This window comes from Rhyacophila brunnea, unplaced genomic scaffold (genome assembly GCF_057557595.1).
Source record: "Rhyacophila brunnea isolate RB1 unplaced genomic scaffold, BYU_Rbru_1.0 scaffold_6, whole genome shotgun sequence".
NCBI classification, from domain to species: domain Eukaryota; kingdom Metazoa; phylum Arthropoda; class Insecta; order Trichoptera; family Rhyacophilidae; genus Rhyacophila; species Rhyacophila brunnea.
In genome coordinates, this window is record NW_028233276.1 from 12,620,694 (window position 1) to 12,636,237 (window position 15,544).

Below are 15,544 nucleotides of genomic sequence, written 5' to 3' on the forward strand. Positions count from 1 at the left end.
AAAATGACAGTTTGATATAATTTACAGGATGCATAACTTTTTACATACCTAATCAATAATTTTATTTATGACGTTAATACAATGTTTAAACTACCTCAGTTTACTTATTTGTCCTTGCTGGCCCTGTACTAAAGCTGCATGAACAGCCGTCTGATGGTCCATAGCACGGATCCGAAGTTCTTCCCATCTCTCTCTTAGGAGGCGCATCTGCAAACGAACTTCAGCTGATTCCTCCCGTGACAACCGACCTTCGCTAAGGAGACGAGAACCTTCTTCCAGCACATTACCGACTCTTGATTGGTTCTCTGATAACTCCAGCATAAATCTCTGTGTAGATAAAAATAAATGAATTAATTCATTATTGATAATATCTACATGAATAGTTAGATTATGTTAAAAGTTTGATAAAACCATTAACAATAAAATGTTTATATTTGGTCAATGTTCAAATTGATGATAACACGTTGATAAATCTTATAGAGGTGATGGATCACAAATTACATAGTATGATAGTTTGTGGACACAGGCATATCTTCGTGATTAATTGAAGTGTTGAAAGTCTATAAGGTCTAAGTGCCAAAAATGTGAAACTGAGATATATGAAAACTTACATTTTTATTTTTACAAAGTTACAGAAGAAAATCAGTATAATATGATAAGTTTATTAATTCTAAAGATAAAATAAACAAAGGAAGAATAAAATATTTAAACATGGACAATATTGAAACATTCTATGTAGAGGAGTATGTAGGGGGAACATAGACCCCACCCATATTGCAATGGATTTGTGTGACAAAAATGGTAGAGTTAGGAACTTAGACCCTTCAGAATATCATTAGGCTTGGCGTAACGATTGTATTTAAGTAAAAAACATGTTATAGATTTTTTTTGGCACTTAGACCCTGTAGACTTTCAACCCTTCAATTATTGTTTCAATTAAACTTACAAATTGTGAAATTATGTATTATTTCCATAATTTATTTGTGTGCATTATCAACTTCTTTTAAATAAAGACAATGATATCTTCAATAGCAATTGGTCACATATTCAATGCAATATTTCAGCAAATCAACATTAAAGCGACTAATCGATTATAAAGACAACTTTAACGGTGCTTCAGGTAAAAAAAAGTTTCATAAAATGAATTGCTTTACAAACCTCGTGATTGTGAAAATGCTCTTTGATCTTGTTTAGATTGTCAGAGAGTGTCGGATTGGAATTCAAACGGTCCTCGGCTTCTAAGAGCCATGTGAGTACTTCTTCAAGAGCTGCACCGTACCCACCCAACTCCACTGATGCATTGGTAGCCAAAGACAGTGGTCTGCTCTGGGAAGACTGAAAGAAAATAAGGTGATGCTTAATTAACATACTTTCAGATATCTCTAAAAACATTTAATGAAAATCTTTGTGAATTCTTTGTTAAGAAAGCATATTGAACCAACAAACTATAGAAGCAATAAATTATTTACGTTGACAGCAATGACTGAGATTCTCCTTTATCTTTTAGCTTCACTTTCTTCTTACATTTAGGCATATCTTAGAGCAAGCGCACATATAATCGAAAACTACCATATAAACAAGAACACTGTTAGCAAACTCTTATGTTCATATAATTCTCTAAATTGTATTTTTCTGGTCGGTATCGACTTTGTTTTGCGGCTATTGTGCCCCGACACTTAGTGGAAAGGACATAGATAAATTACCTCAACAGTAGGGGATCCCAGTGGGCTAAGTTTGTCAGAGTGTACCGACATATCAATATCTCCAACGTCTTCTCCGGAATGTGGCAGTGATTGGAACATGCACATTACGTACATCATTATTGACTTCTTATCAGGCACTGAAGTATTGACATCTGGAAAAATACAAACACAGATTGTTAGCTATTCACTTAATCATCTTTTGCAGAGGAAGAACATCACATTCAGTTTTAAACCAAATACAACATGTGAACCGATATAAAATTTAAGCGTGGACTTTCTGGAAGTCTGCCTGATGTTTTTATTCCAACATAATAAAAATCACAAAACAGTATGATTTTGAAAATTAATCTTTATTTTGTTTTTTTATAATATAAACCTATTAATAAGCAATGCATTTGTGTAAGTCAAATCCAAATGTAAGCAACAAATCTAGATACAAATTTGTTAACCATACCTTCAGGATCCAATAGTTTGTCTATGCCGAGATGTTCTTGTGCTATTCTGAAAGCATGTTCTAGTCTTGCGTTGGGATGCTTTTTAGCAACGCTAGAGAAATCAAAGAGGTGAGGGCGCCATCTGTGGATAAGGGCATTAAATGCTAAACCATCTGACCACGATGTCGAGAAATTTTTGATATCCACTCCCGCGTAACTCTGAAATTAATAATCACAATATAATGAATCAGTTATTGTAGTTTTGTTGGTATAGTAAGAGTAGTTCAGTGGTTCAGTGGCAAAGGGTGGAAGTAGGCTGTGGAGTTCCGGCATAAATAGTGCACACTAAACTTTGTCAGTCATAATCATTTCTTTTCATTGAACTAAGAATACAAATTGTAGATGACATTGGTTAATTTTTAAAATTCAATTTAACTCTGTCTAAAGCAAATCATAATAGATATTATTAGATTTTGTATCTAATATATTTTAACAAGAATTGCATTATATATTTGTCTTGATTTATTTATCTGTCTCACCCTATCTGTAAAGCATAAGCTGTCTCTCACTGACATACGCACGCGTCTTTGTTGCGCGATCACATAAAGAGAAACACACACATTACATCCCTCTCATTGGGTGGTGAACTAAATCGCTTAGTCAACTATGTGCATTTTGCTCACACACATTAGTATACAAATCGACGCGTTCTTTAGCTATTAATATTGTTACCCTTATGTTTTGCTTATGATATAAAAAATAATATTATTGTTACCTAGTTAAATAATATTATTGAGCGCATCGACAAGAATGTTGACAAGTGGCACTGCCACTTGATAATTTTAAGCTAGTACCTAATCATAATAAACCTATTGGTGGTTTTTCTCAGTTCCACTATGCCGCCAATTTCGGTGGCATGAGGTTAAGGGTTAACCATTACTAAAGTAGACCATGCATTCGGCCTGAGCTTTGAAAAAGCTTCAAAGGATTCAGGATATTGCAGTAATTGTACATATGACAAATGATAAATAATTAATAGTTTGCAACAGTCTATTGAAGTCTGTTGATTGCACCTACAGTGACCAAGTTGTTAGAGAGGCCGTCTTTGAAGACGATGGTCGCAGATTCTACCTGGCGACTGGCAAAAAATCTATGTTATTTGTTTTGCAAATGCGGCTGCAAGGGCATAATGGGTTGGGCGACTGTCGAACAATCATTCCTCATTTTACAAAAACTATTAATATAAACTTTACTCTGTGGAGCCCCTATGCTCCGTTTGGAAGCAAATACGGTAATTAATTGTTAGGTAATTCTTTCTTACCCTCGAATTCTGTCTGCACCAGGCCAACAGTGTTTTCTCCAAATTGGTCTGTCTGAGCTCCGACATGAGGTCCCGGAGGTGGTAATGAACCTGCCAGTGTAAGATGATACTCCAGACTAGACCGAGGGTCAGTTTCGGGTTTCCGTCAACAATGTCATCACTGGAGATGTTGACCAACTTCACATTGTTCTGTTCCAGCACTCCCAAGGCTCGGTTCACATTGTTCAAATAATGCACTCGCATGCGGCCCCGTTCTCGTCTCTAAAACATTTAGTTAAGTTAACTCTCGTTATGTCTACAATGTCCTGAAAATCACATTCGTCGCAAAGCAGCGAATCGCTTTGCATCAAATCATTTACCCATTGTGTGGTCTAATCTTAATCTCAATATTAGCGTTCAGAGGCGACTCGGCAAACCAAGGTTCCATGCAAGGGGAAGGTGGAATGGACTTACTCCATGGCACTTTATCTAAGGATGCTCGGTGGTGGATATATATTCACATGTTTTAGCATATTTTCTTTATATACCCTATTCTAGCCCTAGCATTCTATTCGACAGTGATTTTACAACAACAATCTACATCAGTGGTTCCCAAAGTTGACTGGGCTCCGACCCATCTAACAAAAATTTCCAATCTTGGGACCCACCTCTTAGCTGTCTTAGAGAAAAAGAGGGCATAAATATTGGTAATGCTCAGATTCCCTAGTGGCGAGTCGTGGAACTACTTAATGCTGTCTTATTTGTTCTAATTGAAATAAAAAAAAATATTTTTTATAAGTATTACCAATATGAATGAAAGACTGTTGAAATAAGAAACACAACTTAAATAAAAAAAAAAATATTACTTAAATACCTACACCTGCAAGGTTTTTTGACAAAGTTATTTCAATGGGAATGATGTATTTTGTTTCTTATTTTTCATTCACATTATTATCATTACAATTTTAGCATCAACTTCAACTTTAGTTACTTTTAATCGCAGTGAGTTTGATATATCCAATTTATTTCGGTATTTAGTTTTAATGTTAACCATATCCGAAAATTCGACCTCACATAGATATGAGGTAGTAAAGAGGAGGAGGACTTTCATAGCTTCATCGAACAGGCAAGGATAATTATCAGCAACTGAGAGCCAGAATTATATTCCGCGACTGTGCTGCCATCTGTAGTGCATTGGCAATTGAAATTATTATTATTTTATCACAATATTTTCCGTAACTTTAGTTTATTTCAATTTTTAGGAATTATAAATAGCTGAATGAAATATCAAATTTATCACTTCCTATTTTTTTTAAATTCATGTATACAGTGGCGAGGGCCCACTCAATATTCGCTCGCGACCCACTGATGGGTCGCGACCCATAGTTTGGGAAACCATGATCTACATAATATGGCAAAAGGTGCGGGATGTGCTGCTAGACCGAGGGAACATTGCGTGAAATTGTGCTTTTTCTATGCTCCGATGCTGGAGAGTGACAGGGTAAAGCAGTAATGGTATTCATGACAGTTTTTGAGACACAAAATTATATTTTTTTTATAACCTTTGAAAAGTTTTTTTAAAGGGGTTTTAGTAAAATACTCACATATTGTTGTGCGGTTAATATCTCAAGCAAGGAGAGTAGTAACTCCCCATTTCTGAGATCCAGAAAAAGGTCTTCGACTAGTGTTTTGTTGTTCTGAAAAAAATGCAAAAAAAAAATGTTCCAACAATGTAATACTTTGGATTTTATATTATAATCCACATAAAAAAACAAACCCCTTAAATATCAGGAATGAATTATTACATTACATTATAATGTAAAAATAGTGTAATTAATTGGATTGCGAAAAAATAATAATTCATATAAAATCGCCATCACTCCCTAAACTGAATATATACCTACATAGAAAGTCAATGTTATGGAATATTATAATAATTATGGATACAACAATTACTTATAAAACGTGGGATTACTCAGAGAAACTATGTTAAATTACCATTATATGATACTCTATTGGTTATCGAAAATAGTAAGTGCATTATAATTAAACTATATGTAATTACTTACCTTGATCAATTGCGAATTTATCCATTTGGCAAATGTCTTCTTCTGGACATCCTCTCTTTCGTCTGGAAATAAATAGAAAATTAATATTAGTTACTTAATCACTTTTTAATTTTACCATTTGTAACAAGGCGCTACAAATTGGGTATCCCGGGTCTTTTCGAATGTTATGGTAGCCATAAAAAATTATTTATAATTATTCCTTAATTCGAAGCAAGCCTAACAGTGGGTATATCGCCTGGGACTGTGGAGTTCACTCGATGTGTTTCCATGTACTTTTTACTATTAATACATTTTTTTATATCACGCTTTGAATATGTAATTTATCCTTCATTATAATCACAGAACAGATTGATACATAGAATTCAGATAGGCTATACCCCAATACACTATATTTTGAAGCAGGGTTTTGAATGTGTGAGTGTCCTACGAAAATAAAACACACATCATAGACGTGCAATAGCGTGTGTTGCAACCTTCAAATACAGGTACATAAGTTGATAGCAGTTGTCAGAACGAAGGACAAGCTAAGAATGACGTATTCTTGACACGTGTTTAAGGTTATCCCATATTCTCACACTCGAGATCGGTTGCCTGTTACTCCACACCCGTTAGGTATTTCAGTTCCCATTAATTATGTGTTCCCTGGTTATAATAATATGTAAAACGACGTCTACGATGTTAACGATTACTTACAGAAGCTGCGCGATTTTCCACATATTATTTACTTACATGAGCAAAGGGCACATCGTGTAGATTGAAATGCAACATAAATTGCAGTTCAATTAGTTTGGCAAAACAACGGGCGGTATCCCTGTATCCCGTTGTTCCTTGTAGATATATTTCGTCATCATGACGTAGTCATTCATTAACGGGTATTTCTACAATTTTCAATTCATACAATGCTGCGACTAAATAATAATTTTAATTGAATTGAACATCCGAATACTTTCCAATCAATTCAATACATGAAACTGTATATTTGTTCAAATAATCAATCATTCGCACCGCATACCGAACAATGTCAATATCACGATAGCGGAAACTGGTAGTGTGGGAAAATTACAAGGGATGAGTAAATTAAGCTTTACTTCATATTTCTACGTAGATGCTATCTTTTGTTGTCACAGTGTTTACTGATTAGAAGAGATGGGCGTGAACCATTTTCAAGCATTGTTTTACTAATGAACGCAGCAGGTAAAAAATTGAAAAAACCCTCGTAAGGTCTGCAATACAAATTTCATTATTTCGTAGATACAGATGAACGCGCAGTGCCGAATTTATACTAGAAGCCTCGCGTAATACACCCCCCCCCCCCCCCCCACGCACGTCTTTCAATATTTACGTTTTGCATGTATGTATAACTTCTGAGTGCATAGTGAACATTAATTCTTCCGGTGGAATATTTGTATGCAATTTATTTCCATAGTATTTATATTTTATTGACATTAACTACCAATTTTGTATCGAGCTTTTGGGCCCTGAAAGTTCATTCGCGTGGCCAGCTGCATCGCCTGCCTCAGGGTTGTATCATAAAATGTTAGGCCTTACGAATTTGAGGATCTTAAATTCAGCCCTGTGAACATGGTTGAGAATCTACATTTTGCGATAAAGATAGTTCGTTATTGCAAAGCTGCGTTTACGTCCTTACAGCATTATGCATTGCTAACGCATAGTGTAGTAAGTATAGGTATGTAGTTAAAAAATCACCGTAAGAGCGATTAAAACAAAATTTACGATACCTAATGTCTTGGGCCTATTTTGCTAAAATATACACAATATTAATTATTGAGATGATAAATGTGAGATACTGTTCTAGTACAAGTCAATGTTTACGAGTATAAAAAGAGGTTATGCATAAATCGTATTTACATGAATTCTTGCACTTAACCGACATTGTCGTGGAACAAAACATTAGGTACGTGATGGGTTTAATTTTGGGTATGCCAAACCGTCTGATCTGTTAAAAAATTATTTTGCAAATGCTGAGGATATAACCTGGCAACCCAAAATAATAAATAGTTTCGCAATTAGCGATAACAGTATGGAACGGTATTGTAGATTTCATCGTGACATTGCATTTAAACAATACTTTTTTCTAGGAAACTTTTGAAAAAGAGAGAAATACTTCTCACAATTTCACATGCAGTTGTCGTTATTTTACTGCATGTTTATTTCTATTTTCTAAATCACACGATCAGAAATCAGAGGAAGTATTTTATAAGCAGGTCACACATTTAGAGAAAAAAATCATAATTATCTTAACAGTAATATTAGTTTAGTTTAGTCGATAAATGAGATAAAACAATTCACGATCACACCTAAAAATGTTTTACTTCTTGTGATTATTAATTGATGTTCGTACAACATATTGTATTCTCAGAAAAAAAATGTGTTTTGATTATTTTTCTTCTAACATGCATGTATACACGAAAATTAATATTCAAGAAAATGAATGATAACTCCAATTATCACCTTATAAATTCAATGATAAAATGAACAGCTAAACATATAATATATCCACGTTCCCTGGAGAGTTTTCTATTAATTATCCAAATGCTTCGATTGCATGCATACACTATACATGTTTTAAACAAAATCGAAACTTCAAAGCCATTCATCTCAGTTTCGCGATAACTTTTCTTTAGTCTATTAATGCACAACGCAGTCCAACTTTGTACATGAGAAGATATCTACATGTTGAATATCTATTCATATTATTTTCTATAACATTAATTTGATTAACACTTAACACAGTTTGCGAATTAAATATCCTACCACAGATCACAGAACATGCCAATAGAGTAGGATTTCAGATTGAAAGGAAATACGCACTAATTAAGCTTAATTGGCAATTTATCACTAAATTAATAAGTATTGGTTGCATAAAAAGGTGTTCGAATAGAATTATTTACCATTGGAAAATAAAAGATGTAACAAACACAGCACGGTCAGCATTTGTCAATGGATTGAATCCTGTCAACAGTGTCAACAGATGGCTTACCACACTCCGATGATGCTGGCATATCTATCAGAAATAACCAACTATTCCATAACATTAGTATATCAACCAGTCAGTCAAATCAGTGTTTTTAAAAAAACTACGTCCCTCACTTCCGCTCCATGGCATTGCATATTATAAATCTACGCTTTCATAACTTGGAAGTATCTTCATAGGCTTTTGACGAGGATTGAATGTGAGATGATGATCGTAAGATGAGAAGAGGAAAGTGATACAATTTATAACATTATATTATTATAATTATACAATCACCCATGAATGGGTTCCAAATGTACATTTGTATCGGAAAACACACCCGGGATTAACGATCGGAAGCACAACACAATAACATCAGGTCTAAGGTGAGCGGCCTAAGAATACCTACCGGTAATGTATCCGCAGTTTGAAGAAACTAGTAGAGGGTTGTTTAGATATTTATCTAATTGGCGATGGGTCGATCTTTATGTCACTAGACATCACATCATTCATAATAGAGTGTCCCCCAAAGGAAAGTAAATTGATAGGACTTCTCGGTACATATTAGGTATTACAAAATTATGATGGCATTGTGCATTTTATTTATATAAATACTATTAAATTTATTATAATCGTATACATCCAATTTGGTTTAATTTTGGATATACCCACATAATTTTGTATTTAGTTATAAATCAAAAGAACTGTCCGGGTGTTGTCTTTTACCAAAGTACAATTTAATTGTTCTTATGCAGGAGCAATGTAAAAAACGGAAAATAGTGTACTTTATATAATATAACATATACACACTATATGTGTTGTAACAGTTAAACTCAAATAAAAAAAGAAATTAGGGAAAATAGTATGCATGTTAAGTAATTGAAAAAAATTGTTAACAATAAAATTATTAAATACTATACTTAAATTATTAAAGAAAACTAATTATATTCCAGATTGGAGATCCCTGAATTGAGATTCGTCACACGGGCAACGTAATGGACACCTTTACCACGTAGAGTAGTTGCTACAAATGTATTGTATTAATTGACTTTGTTTCGTGTATAAATCGAATAATTGCATGGGAAAATTTCAGTAATAATTATACGTAATTAACTAAATTCATTAAATTATTTAGGCACAATTTGTATTATTTTGAATGTCAGTTATCGCATCTAAATGATGGCATTTTAGCATATCGAAGATATAGTGTTCTAATTCTAAAATTATAAATTTCACTTTTTGGTTTTCAATTAAATAATTAGAACATAATTATAAAAAGTCCTCATAAAATCTCGTTCGCAATACCTTTAGAGATGGAGGTACCTACCTATATAATTATTACTATCGGAACTATGTGGGAAAATTGGTATGTTCTATCTTATGATATTATATCAACTTACATCCGGTAGGTAACATTTAGAAATATTTATGTTTTAATATTATGTTCTCCCAAGTTATTCTTGTTCAATATTATGATAGCGAAATAATTAGTTTAAACTTTGTACAGTATTCTTAGTCACAAAAATAAATATCCATCGGTAGTTTAAACAGCTTTTGTGAAAGTGATAAAGGCGACATGCGACCGTGAACTCACCCTATCAATTGTCATATGCAGACGATTAGGGTATTTGGAGGAAAGCTGTAAAGGAGAAGGCTCGATTATATGAATTGTCCATAAATTAGGTTATGCGTTTGTATGTATTTTTAGACTTCTACTGTCACATTTCATCACAAAATATTTTACCCCCCTGTCTAAATTGTGTCACATTTTTGAAAGACTCCCCGCCCTATCGTGTATAGATGACCACCAGCACCCTCGTGGGCCTTGAAGACATATTTTACTAATATATAATATAATTGAAGGTGTCCTTCGAAAAGGGGTCTGTATGGAATAACCAAAATTTTACAGGGGAGAGGAAACTCACTTAAATAAATAAATAACAAGAATTTCAGTGATGTATGGTTATATTTTTAATCATTGACATTAATTCCGTTCAAACTCATAGGTGGGTACTATAAATCACTGAAATTCTTGTTGTTTATGTTGTTTTCCTTTCTCCTGTAAAATTTAGTTTGTGCATATAGACCGCTTTTCGAGGGACACCTTCAATTATTCAAATTAACTAGATAGGTTTCCTCAGTCGCCAATACATATTTTAACAAATTAGATACACACGTGAAGGTGATCACAACAGAACGTCAACACCACCTCAAAACACCCGTATTGTTTCCAATACGAAAAGTAAATAAATTGTTATCAAAATATAAAAAAATCCTGACATAATAACAATAATTGTCAAATTGCCTGTCAAAATTCAGTAATATTATTATTACTGAATTTTTACAGGCAAACGCCGTTGATCTCGCATGCGTTATAATATTATGTCGTTTTGGACATTGCATTTGTTTGTAATGCAACTCATAAATTACTATGACCTATTAAAACTATCGCTGCTGCTACAGCTGCTATGTGCTAATGTTATGTTCATTGTAGATTAACAAGGCATCATGAAGACATGAAAAGTGGAGTAAACATCTTGATACCATTGTCTACCTATAAGAATTAGATAGATGATGTGTATAAGTAAGAAGTGCCCATTGAAAATTGTTTAATGTTGCGAGACGAATGACGATCGGATGCTGAGAATTATCTACGATCAATTTGACATTGATTATTTAACAATCACATATACATAACCGCGGTATTTACGTAATAAATGCATATAAATAACACATAATAATTATAACGCATCAAGGCATTTAAATGATTTTCTTTGCAATTAGCGCGCTAATACGAGTAGCACACGCACAGAAATGATACTTTTTGTTTGGTTCTCCATTTTTATAATCTTGAACATCATCATCGTGAATCTATAGCAACTGTGCATGGAAATCTCATCTTCACCTCCAGCAAGGTTATCCGCATACCTACTCACAAGTTACTCATGGCATGTTTCATATGTGCATTCGACGTTTATAAATAAATAAATAATTATTTGTACACGTAATGGCAGTGTTGCTAAATGTCATTAACAAAAATATGCCAGATCGGGTAAGAAAAAAAGCTCGAAGGCAGAAAAATTCAAGATTTTCTCAATTAAAAAAAATGTCTAGAAACCAGCATTTAAAAACATAAGTGATACTTAATTAGGTATCAACGTTGTTTTCATGAGAACAAAAATTGAAGAAGAATTTATTGTTTCACAAATCGCAACTAATAGATAGCATAAGGGACCGCTCACATGTGACGTCACACGAATTTTGTCTATTTTTAACCCCCCCCCCCCCCCTCTAAACCCTTTTTATATATTTTATCCTTAAATCCATGAATCCTTATATTGTGTTTTCTGATTATTTTATATTTTTATTTTCTATTTGTTTACTTTGTGACGTGACATTTTTTATGAAACACCCTCGCCCTCCCCTAAAGTGTGACGTCATATATGGACGGTCCCTAATGAGGTACAACTAAAAATTAATACAGGCACGAAACTTGGTTATTGTTATTACTTAAATATTGAAAGTGTGTACCTACAATATATGTTACTGGTAAAGGACAGGATGTTGATTTTCAAGTAAGCCTGGTGTAACATTCTAACTTTTTTATGAGAAATTTTAAGCTGTTTGCTGTATCTGAATACAGTAGATTTAAGGATGTACGGCAGTTGCGAATTTTGCAAGCTACATCTGACAAGAAAAACGTTAAACTGGCAACACTGCGTAAAAGACAAAATAGTCAAAGTAAATAGATACTTAATATGCTTGTATTATGGCTTGTCTTTGCTACTTCGAATGCAAAATGAGGCAAAAAGTATTAAATTAAGATAAGATACTTAATTAATTCGTATTTTTTGGCAAAATATTCATACAGTGGTAGAAAATAATTGAAGATAGCTTCCAATATAAAATGGCGAAGTACATACATTACAATAATAATTATTTGGCAAGTCGAGTAAGTTCTTCTGAGTGAACTGCTGTTTATCGGACCATGAAAAAACTACGCTGACATGACACATCGACGCACTTTATACATCCAAGACCAAAAGCGGCATTTCGACTGTTTAATCTACAAACCGGCTAACTCCATTATTTGGGCAAATTATTCAGAAAGGAGAAAAACATAATAATTTAACTATCGAGCGGAATTTAACAATTCCAAAAAATACACATGAATTTTTTTAACAAATAAGCTGCACTATGAATTAATACACAATTTTAGCTTCCCCTTTATATATAAAGACAATTTATATAAAGAGTGGAGTTGTTCCATATACGATATTTGAAATTTGACACCTGCAGTAGGATGTTTTGTTTGAAAAACAATATTACATTTATGTATAGGTTTAGGAGTTTGAAATTTTGTGAGCATAGAAAACATGCTGTAAGTATAACAAAATGCCATCAAAATCTCATTTTTAGTCAAAAGTGTATGATATTTTTGGATCGCAAAAAGATAATCGTCCACACAGTACCTACTGCTCTAAAAAGAGTAGTCGTAAATGACAATTTACACATATAACATCATAGAAAGTGTACTTTGTATTTTGTTGACATCACAAAACGATTTTACTGAGTGAAAGTTACCAATTAAATCACATTGAAAACTGTTACAACAGTATCTGCACTTAAGTTCTACCAGTGTTTTTTTTTTCATTACCAACATCTTAAGAGAGTAAAGTGTGGCATCACTTTAAAAAACTAGTAGTTAAGTATTCTAGGTGTTAAGAGTAACTACATAGGTACAGTAAACTCTCGATTATCCATCCGGGTATGGATTATAATGTATTAGTACAGTTCACTGTACCTACAGTACAGTACATAAGTGTGTTGTGATGTTTTAAGCAGGTAATAAGGGTGTACGTGTACGTCATTGTCGCACTCGTCTTCTGAAAAGCCAAGATCAGATTCTGCAGAAAAGAATGTCGATGCTGGTTACTGTAGGTACATGAAGTAATTCGATCTTCTTGGTCCAAAGTAATGGCAGTAACACTCGTTTAACCGTGGAAGAAAGTTCTGTACAAGTCTGTTTACTGGTAACCAGGCGGGAACAGTCGCTATATTCATAGCCGATTTCGGCAAAATTCATGAATTCATGAATGATAACCTAAACTTAACCTAATAAATAATCCAGTATATCTGCTATTATTTAATTTTGTTTGTCACTAGTTTCCAGTACTTAAACAGACAACAGAACCGAAAATTGCAATTGAAAATTGCGGACAACTTATATAATACTGGTGGATCTATATCATTCTGAGTTCCCTGATCTATATAGTACCTACAGCCGTACAGCGGCATGGTGTACTTATTGTACAAAGTAGTCTAGACGTAGACGAACTACCTTATAATAATGTCGCCGATATTTGAATGGTGCCTATACTGACTGACCATATAAATAAATAAAAAACCTCGTTTCAGAATCAAACTTACAATAAAATTAATTTAACACGTTATTTTATTTTATTGGGGGGGACATGTTGAAACTGCATCATCAATAAACGATTTTGACTGAATTCATTCAAACTGTCTGCAGCGTCTTTACGTAAGCAGTTACTATTAAATCTATAGGATACTGAACATACCATGGCAGCGGATTGCATTTAATTTTATTATATTAACAACACTTCTTGTTATCACTAACTTTTTACATAACAAGTATTAAAAATATCTAGACGGGATGGTTGATAAAGGTTTTAATATATATTATTTTTTAATAATCTATATAGTAAATTTTAAACTGTTAGTGCTGTCACCTATTTCGGATTAAAAGTCCTTTTTCAGAACGATCTATCGCAAACTAAAGACAAAACGTATTACGGTCGAAACCCATATTAAACTATGTTATAACCCTAAATACCAATCAATATGACTAACACAAGAATGTATCGAAACCATTATTAATTATATTTTGCTACTCACCGATCGTACACATAAAAAAAACTTAGCCAAGACCGCAGCGATTATGATCGCTATTCAGAAAATGTTACTAGATTGCCCGTCTTCGGGAATCATATTAGGAGCCAAAAAAACTGTTACGAAACCTTTTCATGAGGCGACCAAGATTCATAGCCTATTCCGATTGCAGACCCAATGAAAAAAGGACCAAATAAGACCCAAACATGTATCTATAGTCTATGACCCAAACAGAGATTTAACACGGCCACATCTCATTTATATTAGATATTTTAAAGACATAGTTTTGCTGGTTTAGGGAAAATTTCCCGCGAAAGATATATTTTAATATCAAGATATTTTTCAACTTCTATGATTAGGTACTGTACGGTTGTCGCATGATTATGGATAGAATAAAAATAAAAATCGGCGGTGGAAATCATTTAACTGCCTGTAAACTCAATTACAAAAAAATGTATATAAGAGACACTACTCCCCATTGTTTATGGTGAATTGCCAGTAAAATAAAAATAAATAAGTGACCTTGTTCTTTACAGAATGGTGGTTATAATAACAGTTGTTTACGAGCCATGGCTGTTAACCATTCGCTCAGCACATCGGGCCATTGATTGGACCGATATCCACATTTAAAAACAACCCATGTATTCAGAGATTGTTGGGGTGATTATCAATGCTCTTTTATAGCACGGTAAATAGACTATAGTTTTTTTATAGTACTCTTGTGACTATATCCGCCTGTACAATTACAAGCGAGACCAATTATTATCCGGATACGAGTTTCGGTCGCTTTCGAAAGGCTGACAATCGATTTCTTAAGAGAATCCAAATTGTATCGTATTAACAGAATAATTATAGATTTTTTAAACAATAATAATTTTTAATCAATAGGCTATTGCCATGACTCGTTAGTTACATTCTACGATTACTCAAATGCAGCAACACATTATATAGATATCTAAATGTAGGCATGTATGCACTCTGCATATTAAATAATATTATAGTTCTCTGGTAATGGTATGTTATTGTACCGTGGGTTGCGAAGAAAGTGCACATAGAATTGACGTGTGCCGCTGCGGCGTGGGTCGACCCTGAGCGTGGGCGGGATCCGAACCCAGCGCCCAGCGGTCAGGCGAACCTCAAATGCACGACAG

General features: G+C 33.7%; 1 protein-coding gene across 9 annotated transcripts in view; it reads right to left on the minus strand.

The window, feature by feature from the left end:
• Positions 1 to 15,544, minus strand: part of Dys (Dystrophin) — a 1,414,635-nt gene that overhangs the window by 1,297,056 nt on the left and 102,035 nt on the right. For all 9 annotated transcript variants that reach the window (XM_085956687.1, XM_085956682.1, XM_085956685.1 and 6 more), the window contains 7 exons: positions 5,507 to 5,568; positions 5,042 to 5,134; positions 3,459 to 3,719; positions 2,158 to 2,356; positions 1,704 to 1,855; positions 1,159 to 1,335; positions 95 to 327 (listed from right to left, as the gene is read on the minus strand). In XM_085956687.1, coding sequence (XP_085812813.1) covers positions 95 to 327; positions 1,159 to 1,335; positions 1,704 to 1,855; positions 2,158 to 2,356; positions 3,459 to 3,719; positions 5,042 to 5,134; positions 5,507 to 5,568 — 1,177 coding nt within the window. The remainder of the gene's footprint in view (positions 1 to 94; positions 328 to 1,158; positions 1,336 to 1,703; positions 1,856 to 2,157; positions 2,357 to 3,458; positions 3,720 to 5,041; positions 5,135 to 5,506; positions 5,569 to 15,544) is intronic.